The sequence below is a fragment of the Pelecanus crispus genome, chromosome 7, assembly GCF_030463565.1.
Source record: "Pelecanus crispus isolate bPelCri1 chromosome 7, bPelCri1.pri, whole genome shotgun sequence".
Taxonomy (NCBI): Eukaryota; Metazoa; Chordata; class Aves; order Pelecaniformes; family Pelecanidae; genus Pelecanus; species Pelecanus crispus.
The window spans coordinates 20,845,073-20,865,537 of NC_134649.1; the positions used below are offsets into that span (position 1 = coordinate 20,845,073).

The following is a 20,465-nucleotide window of genomic DNA, read 5'->3' on the forward strand; positions in this document are numbered from 1 at the left end:
CCTGACTCCAGCCAGGCTCTATGAGGCCAGAGTGGGGAGAAGTCAGGAAGCTGATTCTGTCTGTCATTTGAGAAGAGCAAGCCATTTCTTCCCCAAATACCAAACATATGTTCCCTTTCTGCATGTTCAGTCTATTTCTTTCTGTCCTGTCCATATTCATCTTAATTTCATTCATTAAAGAATTCTAGAAAAGAGGATGTTTTTTATTATTATTATTTGGTAGTTGTTAAAACTTGAAATTCCCATAAAATAGATGATACGTTAGACCATACTGACCGATACACTTCACACTGAAATATCTTTTCAGGGAGTTCTTTGAAAAGTAAGTGAACCTGGCAAAGGACAATGCTCTGGCATTCTGCCAGTCAAGAGGTGACACTCAATTCCCTAGATGAGCCAGGACAATTTACTTTGGAACAGATTTGCAAGGGATTTTAGGCAGCAACCTCTCACTGACTTTAATGGTAATTAGGTTCCTACACACTTAATGGAAAATAACACCTTAGTCTTTCTGTACTTAATTTCCCAAAGTCTGTAAAATGCAGGTAATGCTACTGGAAAAATGAAATAAAATTATAAGGGATAAGCATACAGCTGGACCTACAAATTAATTTCATGCCTCTAGACATCATTAGAATTGCAATTATAATCATCCATATTTTCATCCACTAGGTGTTCCTGCACAAGAATACATGACCAGAAAGGAAACTAAAATAAAACCTAACAGCATCTCAACCAGTCTTTTAACTGTCTAGATTCACATGCAGATTACTGCGGATGGAAGATAGTTTAACCCTTTCTTTTCACGGAGCACCTGCAAACTCAGTCAGGGATCTGAGCATTTAGTTGGGATTCCTTTTGTTTCCAATTTGGGAGGTGTTTGCTTGAGGCTGGAGTTTGCAGTGAGAAGCCACTTGGCTCAGCAATGCCAGGAGTATATGGCCAGGCTGTGGGAAGGGTGCAACCATGGCCTATTGCACAGAGCAAAACACAGCAATACTTTCTCCACAGAGTTTCTTTTTACTTGAATGGTGCCATAAATATCTATTTATTTATCTATTTATAGTCTTTTCTGATGTTGGTTTTGACCTACATCAAAACATTTTTGTAGGGAGATGAAAATTCCCAAAAAAGGTGAAAGTTTCCTCTTTTAGTTTAAGAAGAATAGGAAACAGCAATCTAAAGTACACCAAGCTACAGCAGCATGAACATGGTAATACTGACGGCAACACATTTGGTATTGCTGCACCAGATGGAAAAGTTCATTAAACTAGAGTGGACACAAACAAATGCTTTTAAGGGAGGTGGAGATGACCTTCCATTCCCCTTGATCTTCTCCTCCCTCACATGTTTTGTTGTTGCTTGTGTTTTAACAAGGTTACACCGAGCCCTTCTTAGCCAACAGCATCCTGGCCTGTATCAGGAATAGTGTGGCCAGCAGGAGCAGGGAGGTGATTGTGCCCCTGTACTCCGCACTGGTGAGGCCGCACCTGGAATACTGTGTCCTGTTTTGGGCCCCTCAACACAAGAAGGACATTGAGGTGCTGGAGCGTGTCCAGAGAAGGGCAACGAAGCTGGTGAAGGGTCTGGAGCACAGGCCTTATGAGGAGCGGCTGAGGGAACTGGGATTGTTTAGCCTAGAGAAGAGGAGGCTGAGGGGAGACCTTACGCTCTCTACAACTACCTGAAAGGAGGTTGTAGTGAGGTGGGTGTTGGTCTCTTCTCCCATGTAGTTAGTGAAAGGACGAGAGGAAATGGGCTCAAGCTGCATCAGGGGAGGTTTAGGTTGGATAATAGGAAAAATTTCTTCACGGAAAGGGTAGTCAAGCATTGGAACAGGCTGCCCAGAGAGGTGGTGGAGTCCCCATCCCTGGAAGTGTTCAAAAAACGGGTAGATGTGGCACTTGGGGACATGGTTTAGTCTAGTCTACCCTTAATTGGTTTAGTGTGGACTTGGTAGTGTAATGTAATTATACTGTTAAAACCAGCTGGCTGGCATACCAACCATAGTTTCTTTAACTCGGTTTCAATCTTGAGAGAAGTGCACATCTGAGCAAGAACTGAAGTAGAATCATAGAATCATAGAATCATTTAGGTTGGAAAAGACCTTTAAGATCATCCAGTCCAACCACTAACCTAACACTACCAAGTCCACCACTAAACCAATTAAAGATAGAGTAATAATTTCATGTTTCCTGGCTTGGCGGCTGGATTATTTTTTAATGAAAGCAAAAACTAGGAATCATTAAGGTTGGAAAGGATCTCTAACATCATCAGTCCAACCATCAACACAACACCACCATGCCTACCAAACCATGTCCCAAAGGGCCACATCTACCCGTGTTTTGAACACTTCCAGGGATAGTGACTCCACCACCTCTCTGGGCAGCCTCTTCCAATGCTTGACTACCCTTTCCATGAAGAAATTTTTCCTAATATCCAATCTAAACCTCCCCTGGCGCAGCTTGAGCCCATTTCCTCTCGTCCTTTCACTAACTACATGGGAGAAGAGACCAACACCCACCTCGCTACAACCTCCTTTCAGGTAGCTGTAGAGAGCGATAAGGTCTCCCCTCAGCCTCCTCTTCTCCAGGCTAAACAACCCCAGTTCCCTCAGCCGCTCCTCATAAGGCCTGCGCTCCAGACCCTTCACCAGCTTCGTTGCCCTTCTCTGAACACGCTCCAGCACCTCAATGTCTTTCTTGTAGTGAGGGGCCCAAAACTGGACACAGTATTCCAGGTGTGGCCTCACCAGTGCCGAGTACAGGGGGACAATCACCTCCCTGCTCCTGCTGGCCACAGCATTCCTGATACAAGCCAGGATGCTGTTGGCCTTCTTGGCCACCTGGGCACACTGCTGGCTCATGTTCAGCCAGCTGTCAACAAGCACCCCCAGGTCCTTTTCCGCCAGGCAGCTTTCCAGCCACTCTTCCCCAAGCCTGTAGCATTGCATGGGGTTGTTGTGACCCCATTTGCTGGACCCAGCACTTGGCCTTGTTGAACCTCATACAGTTGACCTCGGCCCATCAATCCAGCCTGTCCAGGTCCCTCTGCAGGGCCTTCCCACCTACAAGAAGATCAGCACTTCCACCCGATTTGGTGTCATCTGCAAACTTACTGAGGGTGCACTCAATCCCCTCATCCAGATCATTGATAAAGATATTAAACAAGGCTGGCCCCAAAACAGAGCTCTGGGGAACACCGCTTGTGACTGGTTGCCAACTAGATTTAACTCCATTCACCACAACTCTCTGGATTCGGCCACCCAGCCAGTTTTTTACCCAGCAAAGAGTACGCCTGCCTAGGCCATGTGCCGCCAGCTTCCCTAGGAGAATGCTGTGGGAGACGGTGTCAAAGGCTTTGACAAAAATCTAACGAGATGCACTATTTTATATAGAAAGAAATCAGCTGGCACTTTTAAACACACTGACATTTTCACTCATGACTCATATTTTTACTAACTGATTGTATAGTACTCTAGAATACAGTGACTTTACAGGGTAAGTTTCAATATTCACAACAGGGAAGTGCTGAGCACCTTTGGACATATGCTGTGTCTGATAACGTCACTGTCTGGCACCTGTCATCCACATCTCTTTACAGCTCATGCAAAGGTAACCAACACAGCCTGGCCCAAAGATGATCTCTCTGTCCACTGCCAGAGGAGAGCTAGAACAGTAGAGGAATATGGACTCAAACAGAAGGATCTTGTTTACTGAAATAAGTAGAGAGCAAATAAACCATTTGAAATTCAAAGCAAGATTTAATAAATCTAGTGTTTCTGAACAATTATATGAATTATTACAGGCTATCAATAAAGTAACATGTTATCTGCATTACAGGCAATTAATGCCTTAAATGCCATTTTGGGTAATTAGCCCTGAGTCACAAGAAACCGTGCCATCTACTGAATCATCACCAGCATCTCCCAAAGCTGTTAAATATTTTTGGAAACTTCCCAGTCATTCAGCGACAAGCAATGTGGCCCTTATCAGCTCCTGAGGTTGGAGGAGCAGAGTCTGCAGTGATATAGCATAAGCCCAGCAATTCTGGCAAGCTCCTGATAGCCTGGCAAGCATTTTCTGTAATCTGAAGCTCAAGAATAAAATGACGTGATAAAAACTTTTCCCCACTTATCACACTTAGCTTTTAGATTGAGTATCAGCTCTTGGAGTGGTAATGAACAGAGTCCAGAGACCTAGGGAAGGTCCAAGCTGACTCAGGCTCAGCAGGAATAGCTGATTTGATAAGCTGTTCCTTCTGCTACGTGGAACAACACCAGTGCATACGTAATATGCATGCAGAAGGTTAGCACACTGTACCTTTGTGTCTAAAGGTCCAAATCCAGCTAGATACAGACTGAATGTAACGTGCCTGGGAGCAGATAAATTGTAAGAGGGTAGCAGTATTATGGTTAAATGGTTAAATTATTTTTCTCCTTCCCCACATATGAAACAGATGGAAAACATGCTGGCATTTCAATCAAGATTTTAGGAAATTACCTGTAAGGCCAAAACCACAAAGGGTTGCTAAAACTCCCCTTTTGTTGCTCTTTGTGGATTCTTCTGGTCTGCCAAAGTAAGAGGTGCAAGTTATCACCTCATCTTACTTAATCTTTAGTATACCTAGGGAAACAATCTCCTCCAGCAGCAGGACAGCACAAAAGCTACATTTATTTGTTCCCTCCATTCTTCCTACACAGGAAACAGACAGATCAATGGAAATTCTCTCTTTGTGAGAATTATAGATCTACAAAACTTGGATATTGAGGTAAACTACTCTTTCACAGAAGCTGTAGATTCTGTAGTAAGTAAAGATTACAAGTCCTGGCTTTAGGATACACAGTCACCCACTTATGGTGTAACTGAATCTGCATTATGGACTGCCCAAAACAGGCCAGTGACTCCAACCCAAACATGCTGGCGCTAGATAGAACAAGTCTAGCTATTTGAGTGATTTTGTATCTCTCCTCAGCAAAGCATCACTGCGTGTCATGCTCAGCTATTACAACAGGTTTTCATTCCGGTTCAAAACCACTGATGTAGAGTTTTAACAATGATTAATAGATGTCACCTGAGCTAAATTAAGCTCAGACAAGTATCTGCAAGCCCTATTCTGCATAAGATGCTAATAATTTGTCCAATGCTTTATCATTGTTAGACCAGTGGTGAGCTGCACTATGTTTAGTTTATGCATATTTTTACTCATAAGCAACATTTTTCATTTCAAAAGCATGGAGTGAATACGATACAGAGTCTATTTTCTCAGCTGTTCAAATTTCTATCTGCTTTCTACTGCAATGCAAAATGGGAAAAATAGTTTTATTTTGACAAAAATGGCAAAGCAAAGACTGGGATTAGGCTTCATATTCAGTGGTGAAAGACATTACTGAATTTGAGCTTTCTGAGCACTACCCACTGGGGTTGCTCAGCTCTAATTATACTTTCAAAGCCAGATATGAACTGAGATACACTGAGATCACTTCCATCATCAAGATGGATGCTGGTAATAAGGAATTCACTTTAAAAAAATGCATTACTTTGTTACTAAGTAAGGCTAAGGCCAGTTCAAAATAACCAAGGCCAGTTCTTCTCAGTTACTGTAGCTAGAGCAGCTTTGTCATTAGAAAAAAACCAAATGACAAAACCTCCCACTATTTTCTCTACACTTTCTGTAACAAATCAAAGATTTTGGTAAGTTGAAAGAACACTGAAAACTAGCATGGAAATCTGTTTAAAAAGGAAAAAGCTAAGATCAATCACTCTGCTAGAAGGAATAAAAAAAAAATCCAAAAATAGTGACTGTAGCAGACAGCCGATTACAATCATAGTGATGGTGACCAAGTACCGGATGCCAAAACTCTTTCAACAAAAGTTTCAATACACATCAAACACATGACATAGAAGATTTCTGTAATAAGAAATAGTAACAGAGGTGCTGGTTAGTGCTCAATAATTAAATTTACATTTTTGCATCAAAAGCAAAGACTTGCTTTGTGTATGCTGTTGGAAAAAATAATCCAAGGTTATTCTTCCAAATTTAAAGAACTAATTCAAATTAAAAATTAATCTAAGAACAGAGTTAAGGTTCATGTCTGAGAAAGCCCAATATTGAACAATTTCTACAGACAGAAAAAACACTCCTGGTATGATGTGCAATGTGTGTTAAGGGTAAATTTCCCAGCTGCAATCACACCCCTCTGTTTACCAGGGAGTCCACCTAGCTGGATGACATGACTTTTTATCATGGATTTCCAAGTTCCTCCCCTACAAAGAATACCTCAGTTATCTCTGCTTTTTGTTGTCATTACATAAATAAATATTTACTAGTTACACTGTCAGAACAGCAATTATGCGCCAGGCCCCAAGGTTGCATTTGCTGTCCTTTCATGCTTCACCCAGAAAAAAAAGGTTTCACCTATCTCAGTGAGTGGAGCTGATCCTCCACACACAAGGCAGGGATGAGACAGGAACTTCTAGCTGGAGAGGGGGAACTACAGAAGGCATGATAGGCCATTGATGAAAGATCTAGCTTGGCTTTAATTACGAAACCACTATAAAAAAAATCCCCAAGAAACATGAGGAAACAACTAGGTAGGGATATTTGAGTACATACAGCAGAAAATTCCTCAAAGTGAAATACAGACTATCCTGACGTGCAGAAAAATGTCACAGCCTTACTGTAAAATTAATTTCCACAGTCTAAGCCTGATCCACTCACACTTAGCTCACCTTTTGCATTAACTAGGCATTAACTTGGGCTTCTAGGAACTCCTTAGGCATAGGACCCCACAGAAAATGGCCATCTCAGTACTCTAGTTTCTACAACTTCAGCAAGCCCTTCTTGTTTTTTCTGTCAGAAGAAAAGCTCTTACAATTTTAAAGACATGTCTAGCTGCCGTCCTCAGAGGCCACCATGCTGTATCAGCCACAAACTGTCTGTCTTTCCCAGTGGAGAGGATTTCAATCTAGCAAGTGAACAAAATGCTTTTCCTGTTTCTCATGCATACTGAAAGACTTAGTTTTGATTTCCTATGAAGACCAGTTCATCAGACTGTGCATCTTATATCCATACAAGATCTCCTACCTCTGCAGAAAACATAGCAAAGCCGGACAGAAGCTAAAGAAAGTAGAGGCTAGAGATGAGCATAGCTCCCAGTCACTGAGACAGGCAAGAAACTGGAATGGCAGGTGGTAATGCTGGCACATATTGTGAAGGAAGGCAGAGCCCCTTCCCTACAGTGAAAGGACAATAATGAAGGCGGAGACTTCCTTACCCAGAAACATCACTCCAAGGTTTGTCTGTGTTGAGCATGATCTAAGTCCTTGTACATTGCAGAGAGCTGAGCTGCAGTGAGCAGGACACTGTCTCATGCCGCTGCAGTGCCGTTCTCACACCACCATGCTTTCTCAATGGGCACTGTCATGAAACACTTCCAGACAAGCTCCATGACACTTCCTACCTCAGCCCAGACTTGACATGTAGCAGTGACGCTGGCCAGAAGGCACGAGTGTCAAGAGCACTCTACAGCCCGTCCAGCAACACATTTGGGTAATAGATTAATGACTCTATGTATGGTACAACCTTTTATGAATTACACTACATGTCTCTGAAACTCTAGCACTCTCTGTGCACCTACCACCACCATCAGTGTTTGCTAGTACAACTGGAAAAGGCTCCTGCAGGTTTGTACAAGAACTCCTTTTGTCCAGCTAAACAGAACTACCCTTCTAAACCACAAGTCCTGAGACATTTTGTCAAAAGGCTCTCCAGTGAGCTTTATTGCTGCAGCTTTCCTAGGAACTACACCACTAGCTCAGTAGGCCAGTTCTTCCTTCTCTTGGCCTGCTTTGGCCTCAATTTAAGAGTTTCCATTCTTGGTTTTCTCTTGCTGCCACCTCCCTTGCCACAAGAGCCAGTGGTTATTTGACCTGCTGCAAATTCCCAAGAAGTCAAGTAAGCCTTCACTTTCTCACATTTTTCAATAAGCATTTCCATTGTTTCAGCATGCCATTAGAGTGATCTGCTACAAACATTCCTACAAATGGCTTATGCCAGGATCCTCCTCGCAACAGGCAAAACTGTTAATAGGTTTCTTACAAAGTTTGTTGAAATAAATGGTAAAGGATGCCATTTGCCATTACTTGAATAAAAGTGACACTTAGGAACATAAACTTATGTTTGAGGAGGGGTACATTTTTAAAACATTCTATGGAAAGTAATTTTTTTAAGTATCCATTTTTGATCAACATCTCAGACACAGAAAGAAACTAAATATGCCAGAAAGTCTGATGCCTTCAAAGAGTGATAGCTCTCTTTATAGACTGTATAAAGTACTCCCAAATAACACAATCTACTACCATTGGGGGAAGGGGAAAGAGAAGAGAATCTTCTAATACCTCTGCAGGCACCAATTACTTTATACCGCATTGCCTTCTAGCTTTTCTAGGCTTCCAGCCTAACTAGTGCAACTGAGGACTTTCTACATAAATATCCCTATAATGTATTCATCTTCAGTTAAGTTTTCTAAACTCTCCCCTTTTCTTGTCATAAATTTTGAAAAAGAAAAAAATTAATATTTCAATATGCTAGCATAAGCTGTATTACAGATCTCAAAAGGGTTCTTTTTTATTTTAAAATGTTGACATTTGCTAAATTCACTCTAGAGGATCCTCCTCTTTTTAGGCTCTCTTTCAGCTATTGCTAGAGAACCTCAGTCCCCACAGACTTCACACTTACAAACCAACTGATATTATCTTGCAGGAAGTAACTTTAAATATACATATATGATAATAAAGTATTGTACTAATTCAGCATAGGCCATGATAAGCTTCCCAAGTATAGCGGCTAGAACGAACAAGCCCATCAGCAAATTCCTTCCCTTACTGCCACATGCCTGACTTGTTGTTCACTGTATGTACCCTTTGGAGAAGTTGAGCAACAGAGGTGTAAACCCAAGATTAATATTTGAAAGACTGAGGGAATGTTGAAGCTAGGCAGCTAGTTACAGCACACAGCTGCAGCTATGGAAAACCTGCTCCCCCTTTCTGCAAAGAGTTTTCTCTCACACCATTGCGCTGTCACAGGAGACAACTGCATTTCCATCACCCTTTGAGTTGCTTCTAGCTCAGCAGTGATTCTGACAATGATCTGGTTGAGGAGTCCACAAATGCACCATTTGCAGGGTTTTATACAGCTGGATCTGAAGAGCCTTTGCTGCAGCTACCTTCAATGCTGCACAGTGACACGGTTGGTCTAATTTCATCACCAGACCGGATATATCTAAGCCTTGCAACGGAGCATTTGCAGTATATAATAGCAGCCTCTTTTCCTAAGTGCTGTGCAAAGACGTTCAGACAAACAGGTGCTGGCTCTGTTGGTGAGATCCCGTATTTTTACTTCTGACTGAATCTGAGCTAGAACAACCATTAGGCCTGTATTAATGACTACTTTTGTTCTCAAGAAATCACAAACTCAGTTAGGAGGACACGAACAGGACAGACTCTTCACAGACATTGTTTGAAAACCTCTGTTTTGTAAGTGATATTCTTTTGCCAGAATGATAATAAATGAATTCTTTTATCTGCCTGGATCTGTCAGCAACTAACAGCTTGGTGCAAACATACTGAACTAATAAAAGGCATCTACAGGTTCTAAGGGCATCAATCAGCATTGGAAAAGATTCTTGCATTTCAGTCACCACAACCTGTCTAGTGCATTATTTTTCTTATAACAAAGCAAGATATCATTTGTCACTGGCCCTAATCAGTAGTTACTGCTCAGAGATATAGAGGCATGATAACCCAGTGACACTTCACATACAACACACAGTTGAAACAAGAGGTCTGCAGAGCTCCTCACAAAATCTGAAAGTGAAAATACACTGACAAAGACAGCGTGACATTATGCTCATGGGCATGTGTAAAGTACACAACTTGAATGCATTCAGAGTAAGGGAGCTAATTCCAATCTTGCTGCCCTCTTCTCACAATATAATTACAGGGCTTTCCTTGGAAAAATCGTAACAAGCAGCAGAGGTCTGCTTGTTACAATTTGCCTATTTCCTTCACGTCTTTCAGGGAACATTTTTGCCTACCGACCTCAGTACCAAGTAGACTTGGATTTCTCATCTATGAGAAGTATTACATGTAAAATGCTGGGAACTAGAACATGGTTTTGTAGCAGAGTTTAATACCCCTTTGTCATGTGAGGATGGCACCTGCTCATGTATACACCTACTCCTTCTTCTGGCTTATCTAGGAAAGGTCTTTCTTGTAGAGAATACACCCATTAAAAAAGGCCACAATTTCAGATTCCATGTCTGAGTGTAGTCTCCTCTAAACCCAGCCCATCACCTGACCTGTAGTGAGTACCTGCTCCACAGCATAACCCTGGGACCAGCTGTGCTTCTGTGACATGCAGTCAGGAGAAAGGAGGAAGGCTGCTGTGACCTTGCAAACCTTCACCAGCCTGAGGCCTCTCAGGCAGATTCAAAAAGCAAGGGCCAGCCTTTACCAGGTTGTTTCAACTACACTTCTCCATTCAGAAGGCCTAATAACTATCAGCTTGAAGAGAAGAGTGAGGTTCATCATCTCAAAAGACACTGGATTTCCAAATCCAATTCAGGAACCAAAGTAAAAAGATGCTACTCAGTTTGCAGTTTCTCATTTTAGCAGTTTGACTGTTACAGCACATAACTAGGGCCTCCTAGGTTAAAAAAAGCACACCTTTTACTCCCTGCATACACACACTAAATTTCTTTACTGCTCACTGTTGTCAGATTTTCACTTTCAGGCTGATGTTCTCAGGATGAGCCAGTACTCAAAAGTAAGCAGTTACAGAAAATTTAGTAGTTGAGGCCTTCCTGAAGAGGGAAAAAAAAACCCACCCAAAAACCCAAACCCCAAAAAACATCTCCCCTTAAAAGAAATCTTCTCAATGACTCTAAAGATGAAATAGCTAGGAGTGAAAAAAAATAAGATTTGGCAGGAAAACAGCTTCAGCTGACGTGTTTTAATGTAACTAAATTATTGGCCCTTGAAAAAGGGTAATTGCACACACAGAGTCATTTATCAAAACCAACTGCCAGATGTTGGGAATGAAGCCAATGTGTATAGCCCTAATTTAGCTATTTACATATTAAAAAGAAAATCACTGGAGGATTGGACACTAAATGGAAACCAGCTATCCTCACCCAGAGCACTGTATGTTGCTAATTGACTGGGGGAACCCTATGCCATCCAGCTCACAAACCCAGCAGAGTGTTTAAGCAGGTGCATATGGTTAAGCATGGTAGTAGCCCATTAACTCCACCTATAATTAATACCTGCAGATAAGCCTGTATAGATTAAAAGCTATATACAGGTATTAACCAGTCCAGCTGAAATTTTGACCAGTCAATCTTTTCAGGAATACATACAACAGTGTTTTGCAGGCAGATACGAACATGTTCTGTCAGTGCTCAGAGCAATGTGAAAACAACAGTGCTGTGCAGCTCTGTTCAAAACAACAAGCCAAATTAAAGCGCTGCATCTATGATGACAGCACCATGGGTTCCTGTTTCCTAGCCGGTTTAGAGGACAGGTGAACTCAGTCTAAAGCACAGACACAGGTGACACCTATCTACAAAAGGCAATGTAAACATACCTTTTGTTGTCCTAGTTGCAAGAAAAGAAACAGGAAAAATAGTTAGCACACTTAAAAAAAAAAAAAAAATCTGAAGAACAGTTTCTGCAAAGGGGTGTGTTTCTATTGTTGTATATTGCAATTGATTTGGGCTATCAATGCACGGTCATTGTTTTAAGATGTGGCAAATATTCCCATGTGTCAGCTTTTAGAATAGTGTGGTGTCATCAATACAAACTTACCTTCCTAGCTCTTCCCCAATTTCGTAAACATCCTCCACCTTCTGTTGCTTGAACAAAGCCATATTTGGACTTTTCATTGATGCACAAAGATGATGCAACTAGAATATTAAGAAAGAATGACGTTCATTACAATCTTCCAACAGGCAAAGACTCAGTAAAATACATTTCTGGTATAGTCACTCTGGATCCATTACAGATCATTCATGGCCAAAGTTACCATTACTTCAAAAGAAGTAATTTAGCAGCCTCAGCCAAATAGTGAGGGTCCAAATCTGGAAAGAGGCGAGTGCCGGTAAGTGAAGAGGGTTCTTGCCCCCCACCAAAGTACCTGAGCACATACTTAACCAGAAGCACAGAACACACCTTGAAACATAAATGTGACGGAAGTAAAGCAACTAATTAATAATTTGACAAACTTTGGACAATAAAGCATCCACACTACACTAAAGAGAGCTAGCATGAGAATCAGCATTACAGGTTTCTTCAGCACGCAGGCCACAAACCAAGGAGACCACAAGGCAGAACTTCCTTTTTCTCATATCGGGCAGTGTTTCTGAAGCACATAGGCAGGACAGCAAATGAGAATCTGAACTACTGCTGCAAAAAGGCATTGTGATTCCATCTACAGAGTTTTTAGCGCAACATCTTTCATCACACACGAGGCGTTTCAAATGACAAAAACACAAGCAGCATTTGTTGCATGCATTACTCTGTGTAACTGTGAAATTTGTTTCCTGAACACAATCTTTTAAGTTGATAAGCTCTGTGAGGTCTGGAAAGACAAGCCTCACATTGGTGCATTTGAGGATCTGGGAGTGCATTATGCTGTGCTGCTTTTGGAAGAGAAGATCAGAGATCATATTATTCCTTCAGGATATACCCACACAGCAATATACGTTATGTTAACAGGATGGATTTTAACACAATAACCAGCTGACCAGTTTACGATATGTTTGGTGTTTCCTGTGTAGATAAACACTAGCATTATTCCCAATGGCCCAGACAACATCCACTATTCAGATCAGAACATGTAAAGTAGCTGTAAGGCCTCTAGCATCACAATAAAATCTAACTACATTGAGCCATACAGTTATTCTCACACATCTGTAGGCTTCAGCAGCATATCTGTACTTCTCAATGTAATGTATATTTCCTTATGAATCCCCGATGCTGCTTGCTTCAGATGCACTGGGGACTTCCAGATTCTATACTTCTTTACAGCTCCTGCATGTTTTTAAATAGCCGTCTTTGGCATCTGACTGTGGCACACTGCGAAGCATATTTCACAAGCAAACAAAGCTCTGTTTTGATCCTTTAGAAATAAACTCAATTCAATGTTGCAAGATGACCCAGCTATCTTGATAAATCAGCAGACATTATAAAATAGGACAAAGTACCAAAGAGCAATTGCAGGGTTCCTGCCAAGGTGAAATGCACATAGTTTTTAAGATTTTTCTCTAACAAAAGCATATACCATAAGCAGCAAATACATTGTAAAAATCTAATAACTTGTCAAAACACACCCAGCTTTTGTCCCGCACTCACCTCAAAAAAAAACCTGGCTGCTTTGTTTACCCCTTCCCTTTTTATAAGCCATTGGCTTCTAACACATGGGAGGCATGTTGAGTATCGATTCAATTCCTTTCCAAATATGGTCCTTCTATTGCTTCTAAGGAACGGAAACACTTTCTTAGCTCTTCCACATACTTTTTTTGGCTGATGTTAGCAAACCCTACACATTAGGACAAAAATTATTTGACTGCTTTATCTCAAGCAGAAAGGCTACTGCCTCAATGCTTACACTGATATTAGTTGGGAATAACATTCACTCTTTCAAAAAACAGCAGCAATAAGTAAAGGGGTATCAGCAGAATCAGATGTCCCTCTATTAGGTGCTCAGCACCAGTTATGCAACACACAAGCTGAGAAGGGGTACCTGCTTCCATCCTCTGGTGACACAATTTTGTGTAATTCTGTGATGGCTCTCATCATATACTTAATATCTCTGTGCAGTGCACCCTTTTGGATTGCCATTTCCAAAGCACAAGGAGATCCAGGGGGACTTTGTGACCGTTCATTTCCTTTCACTCCTTTCCCTTTCACGATGTACTCATTAGGTGGGGAGCTTCTAATGGCCCACACCCAGCCTACAGCCTGCTCTCCCCTATGCTCTTTGCTCCAAGATCGGGGAGAAGATACAGGGAACATGCGTTATTCTGGCAAGCCCCACTCCCTCTCCCCAAGGGACCTACATCTTCACTCTTATCAGATGATGGGAAATATTTCAACTATACATCAAAACTGCATCCTCTCCTTTTTGAAGACTCTGTATCTGCACACCTCATAGGATAGTATGCATATTGCGATGTGACATGACAGATGTACATCTGTCACATGACCAAAACACATCCATTGCTGTCACATTTCAGAAGAAGTTACCATTTCCACTGCACAACAGACACTTGCAGGCACCTCATGGAGGAGAAGAAGGTGCAAGGTATCCCTAGCAATAGCTTTCATACCCTCAATAGCAGCCTTGCCGGAGGTCTCCACTGCAGATGTGATGGCTCTCTTAAAGGCTCTGTGGGGCCTACTGCATTTTCATTAACAAATCTGTTCAAACCCCAGGTTCAAAACTCTGCAATGGAGACAAATTTGCCTCCCATGCCTTTCTGTATAACTGTGCTCTAGCAATCATCTCTCTTATCCAGCTACCTAAGGGCAAATGATAGAAACCACACAGGTTGTGACACTGAAGACCAGAATAACCATAGCACTACTAAAGTGTACTGTAGAAATCAACACTTGCATTGGTGAGCCTCGACTAGATGCATTACAATGTGGGGTTTTTTCACTTCCGCTTTCCATCCCCACACTTTCTCAGACATTTTCTGGCTGATCCTTACTTTGCCTATATTTTCCGAGTTTTTCAATATGAAGCCACGTGAACTGTTTTGCCACTTTGCTCATTAATTCTCTTCCCAAAGCCACGTTCATGCCTGGGACAAAAATGTCTCTTTTCCTCTCAATGAAAAAAAACCAACTCAAATTCTGCTTTGTAAGCAAATTATTGTATTCCTCAAGCAATCTTTCATAATCTCAGAGAAAGCTCAATGACCAATATTGCTCAGGCCTTGAAACTACAGTCAATAAATGCTTTAGTAGCATTTACAAGACTGAGGAAATCTCTTGAGTATTGCCTCCATACTAAGTTTATATAATGTTGCTTGCCATTGTTCAGAGCAGGATTTTCTGAAGCATTGCTGCAAAACCTAGTTCAACACCCACAGTCTTCAGAAAAAGCAAGCAAAGGACAAAGCCAAGCCTTGCTGAAAACCCCAAACCTTTTGCTCATCCTGAATTGCAAGATTAAATTCTGAGCACACGCAAAAGTCAAGTATGGGAAAATACCCACGTGTTAAGAGATACTGCTGAGACTTGCCCAAAGACTGTAAATCTCTCAAGCTGACTACTCCCTTCATCAGAATCCAAGGCACATGGCTATAAGAGTAATGCAAACACACCTAAAAGAAAACCATTGTTCTGAGAGAGAGTGAGTTTGTCATTCAGAAGAGCAAGTTAAAAGTATTGCTTTGAGAATGGGGAACCCACCCAAGATGCCTCTGGGAATACAGCCACTTTATGTTTGATTGACAAGTTGACTCATTTCCCAGCATCCTCCAAAAAACATACATACTTCTGTAGGTGCATAGAACCCATACAATATTATCTCAAAAATAACCAGAAAATTCTCATGCCTTTTGCTGATCTTTTAACGTATACCCTTGTTCTGCAAAGGTCAAACCAGCAAGCTTACTCTCAACACCAAGGAACTGTTCAAGCATCCAAGTCAGACTAGAGCCTTGTTTTTGAAGACTGAACACAAAACTGTTCCAAAGTGTTCAGACCCTCCAGTCATTACTCTGATGTGCTGGTGTTTCCCATGTCTATTGATTCACGTTATCTTATACTGCCTTCCACTCTCATTACTTCTGCAGATATCTCTCACTGGCTTTTGCCCAGCAGTCACAGTTAGCAGATGCCCAAAACAGATCATACGCTTGATGATCCAAGACAATTATCATTAGCAAATACACAGCATAAGGGGGATAAAATAATAAAAGATAACCTTCATGCACTTAAAATTAATCTGAAATAAAAATGCCATTCACAAGCATAAACATAAACCTCCCCAGATATTATACACTGATCTTAGGACACTAGGGTGACTTCACATTCAAAGATTTAAACTACAATGTTTTTGTTGGACTCCGTTTGCAAGTACAGAGCAAGTCATTCACCTTTGACACATTCAGACAAAGAAGTTGTGCATTCATGATCTGAGGAAATAGCAACAACCAACTTCGTTTTCCGACACACTCTTTATGGTAACACTTCTGGGGCACTGTCGTGGTTTAGCCCCAGCCAGCAACTAAGCACCATGCAGCCGCTCGCTCACTCCCCCTGCCCCAGCGGGATGGGGGAGAGAATCGGAGGAGTAAGAGTGAGAAACACTCCTGGGTTGAGATAAGAACAGTTTAATAATTGAAATAAAGTAAAGTAGTAATGATAATAATAACAATATAATAACGATAATAACAATAATAATATACAAAGCAAGTGATGCAACAATGCAATTGCTCACCACCCACCGACCGATACCCAGACAGTTCCCGAGCAGCGATCGCTGCTCCCCGGCCAACCCCCCCCAGTTTCTATACTGAGCATGATGTCATATGGTATGGAATAGCCCTTTGGTCAGTTTGGATCAACTATTCTGGCTGTGCCCCCTCCCAGTTTCTTGTGCACCTGGCAGAGCATGAGAAGCTGAAAAGTCCTTGACTAGCATAAGCAGTACTCAGCAACAACTAAAAACATCAGCGCGTTATCAACATTCTTCTCCTACTAAATCCAAAACACAGCACTATGCCTGCTACTAGGAAGAAAATTAACTCTATCCCAGCCAAAACCAGGACAGGCACATGCCCAAACGATATCACAATACAATGAGTCAGGACCATTCCTATCACTTAGGGTCTGCACCAGAATTCATTAAAACCAGGAGGATGGGGGAATCTGCTGCAGTGATTTTTGGATCAGACCAGAGCTTTAAGAGCTCCAAGGCAATCTCTGCAGAGTAGATAGCCTTCTGTGTTCTTTCACAGAACATGCCATGTCTACTCCTCAACCATCCCATGTTGGGGCCAGCTCTTCTGTATCAGTCTCTTTGCTCTAGGATTCCTAGCAGTGAGCATTTTAAAACAAAGGCCAGCTTCTAGTCAGCATTCATATTACTCTACATGTTTGTATAATGATACTCCATAGTATAGTATACGTATAGTATATGATGCTTTACCTTTTACTCCCTGTATCCAACTCCCCTTTACGCATCCCATATATCACAAGGTGGCAAAGTATTGTTAATCCTATGCAAATGACTTTCCTACAGACATGTAACAAAGCTGTAGCAAAACCCGAAATAGAACACAGACCTCTGACATTCCAGTTTCAAGCACTAGAAACATTTCCTGCCTAATCTCTTCACGTTCCTAAACTGTCATACCATAAAATCGGATCTTATTTACCCTAAGAAATCACACTCACATTGTGATCTAAGGCACATATTTAAACACATATATTTTATATCAGTACAAACCCTGGATGTAGATATTCTTACTCCAATACAGAAGCGCCTTTTTAGTGCACCTTGTGCTGCATGTAAAGGAGATTAATCTAAAGAAATCCACTCTTCTGAAGAGGGTGACAGAATGCACCTCGAGAGGAGCAGAAGAAAGTAAGTTATATTTCTCTCTTTTAAAAAAGGTTTCCCTGCATAGGTAAGTTATTAGCCTGTCATCACCAAAATTATTCGACAATCTACACATGTCAAATCCACGATAAATGTCCACCCACTGCCGAACGAGAGCAGGATTACAGAAAACAGAGGTGAGAACAAAACTGTTGGATCATCTGGCTTGTCACCAGCTTTGCTTTTTTTTTTTTTCCTTAGGGTATCTCCTACCCTAAGGAAACCAGTTTCAAGTGACTGAGGTAACAGCTGAATAATCTTACTTTCTCAAGTACACCTGAGATGAGCTGAATCACTAAATCTTTTGCCAAACTCGGAAGCATCCCCTGTGGCATGTTTTTTTATTACAAAACAATAGTTATACTAAAGCAAAACCCAAACCACACATTAGAACAGATCAAAGTTAACAACTTCCCTTATAAGCTGTTTTTTAATACTGAAAAATGACCAAAGCAATTTAGAATTGAAGGTGGACTTTTTTTAAATTAGTAATTTGAAAAAACAGAAACCCCTAAAAAACAAACCCACCAAATTCAAGTGACGTTGTCTTCTAGTTTTCATGCTTTATGCTAAAACTAAACAGATTTTTATAAGCATTACAGTGTTTTCCTCTTTCACCCTTCTTATCCCCTTTTTTTTCCCTTGTTTTGCCCTAGAAAAGACTAAGCCATTCCAACAGCAAAAACCAAGTAAGTTTTACCCTCTGCTTTCAAATAAACGTAATCAAAGCACAGTGAAAAGTTGTATTAATTTCAGCAAACCCTTATTTTCACCTAAATATTTTCCTGTCAGAAAACAACAGCAGCCTAAAAGTTTTTCTGTCAGAAAATTGAGGTAGCTCTCGTTACCTGTGTGCCTATAAAGGACACAAAACACACCCAACATTCAAGCACCTCAGTCCTATTACAGAACCAGCGCTCCTGCCACTAACTCTCAAGGGATCCCTTTCTGACCTCCCAAGTTTACTCTGCAGCAATTACATGTGTGGTGAATAACCAAAGACTGCATTTCCAAGCCTCCACTTCAAGCGTACGTACCAAATGCGTTAGCTCTGCAGCTAATTACGGCTCCCCAGCAGACAGCTAACTGCGAGGTCTGCTGCTGTAACCGATTCCAAAGCCCTCGCATGCTTGAGCGATGAGCTTGGTGCGAAAGCCTCGACAGACAGGGCACAGGGGGAAGCCCGCAATGCCAGGCACGCTGGCGTGGCATCGCAGAGCCCCGCTCCCCGTCCCCGAGGCGCCTTCAAGGATTATTACTGCAGATAAGACACATCGCTGCCCCAAAGTCAAGTGAGATCTATCCCGTGCAATCCACGTTTCTTGCACAAGCAGACAAAGGACACAGGAAAGTCTGAAACCTATGAATGTTTCAGAACAGATGCCTCTAGAGAGAATCAGCTGAGCTCTTTCCCTGCACATTAAGCAGGCAAGCACGCCAATTTTGGTCCTTTTGCAGCTGGTGACCGATCAGCCAAAGCAGGAGCAATTACCACACATTTCCACCCTCCCATTCATACCTTCGTTCTTGACTGTCCTCTGAAAGGATGCAGGCCAGGCCAAACCAGCCCCTGCCGTGCTGCAGCACCCCAGGATCCCTGGCTCACAGCCCAGAGGAGCAGGTGTTAAGAAATCTACCAGATTCCAAGTGAAGCTGTTTGAGGGAAAAGACAGGAACCTACGGATAAAGACAATGAGGTCACACAACATTTGCTGAATGCCATCAGGAAGCTGAGGTGTGAACCCAGGACCGAGTGCCCCTGATGGCTTTGGACAGAAACAACGCCGGACCAAGTAGCATCTGAAACTACTGCACTTGCCAGCCCTTGTGGGACCTGCTCGGGGATAAATGGCAGCTGCTCGCTGAGAAGATGATCCGGGGAGCTGCCTTCTCCCCCAGCCGACAGCTGCAGGACAGCTGGTGCAGGCAGCCTGAGGTGGAAGCACCATCAAACACGCTGTGCGCAAGGGACGACCGAGCGCAGGCCACCACCCGCGCACCTCTGGCAGACCTGCACCGCAGCCACCAGACTGACCTGCGGGGAGGGACCCCACCGCCCAGCTGCTGACCCCAGGGCTCGGCCACGACGCTGAGGAAGAGCCGGCGCGGAGGGGCGGCCCTGCCGGCTCCCCAGAGCCCGCCCCAGCCAGACGGGCTTCGCAGCTGCGCTGCTCCAGCCGCCGAACTCCGACGCAGGCGGGATGCAGAGCGCTAACACCATGGAAGCGGCTCAGAAGCCGGCGGGTGGCACGGGGGAGACACGGAAGAAGCGAGAAGCAGGGGGAGGGGGCGAGGCCGAGCCGGGGAGGGGACCCCCGCCCCCGCGGAGGGCTTCGGGCGCCGCCGGCTGCGGGGAGGCAGCGCCCACTTACCGCCGGGCGCGGCCCGTCCGCCTCCGCGGGGCTCCCTCCGGCGCTGCCGGTCCCTACCGGGCCACCCCCGCGGCGTGTGCCGGGAGGAGGCTGCGGGGGCGGCGCCGGCCGCCGGCGCTGCTCACCGGCGGAGCCGCCGGGGCTGTGCGGGCCGCCCGCCCCTGGGCGTGCGGGGGGGAGGGGCCGCCGGGCTCCGCTCCGCGCCCCGCCGGGGGGAGCCGCGCGCCCCCTCGCGGAGCGCGGGGGGGCCCCGTGAGGGCGGGACGGGCGCTTTCGGGGATGGCGGAGTGGGGCGGGCCAGGTGCGGCTGCGGCCGGAGCCCGCGGGGGCAGGTGCGGCGGGGGAGGCGGCCGTAGGGTCGGACCAGCGCCCCTCGCTCCGGAAAGAAAACGTGAAATAAACCCATTTCACGGCGCG

At 43.4% G+C, this 20,465-nt stretch overlaps 1 protein-coding gene across 1 annotated transcript in view; it reads right to left on the reverse strand.

Annotated features, from left to right (window-relative positions):
* DAPK2 (death associated protein kinase 2) overlaps positions 1 to 11,944 on the reverse strand; it is a 50,028-nt gene extending 38,084 nt beyond the window's left edge. The window contains exon 1 of the mRNA XM_075713800.1: positions 11,868 to 11,944. Coding sequence (XP_075569915.1) covers positions 11,868 to 11,944 — 77 coding nt within the window. The remainder of the gene's footprint in view (positions 1 to 11,867) is intronic.
* Positions 11,945 to 20,465: the final 8,521 nt, after the last annotated feature.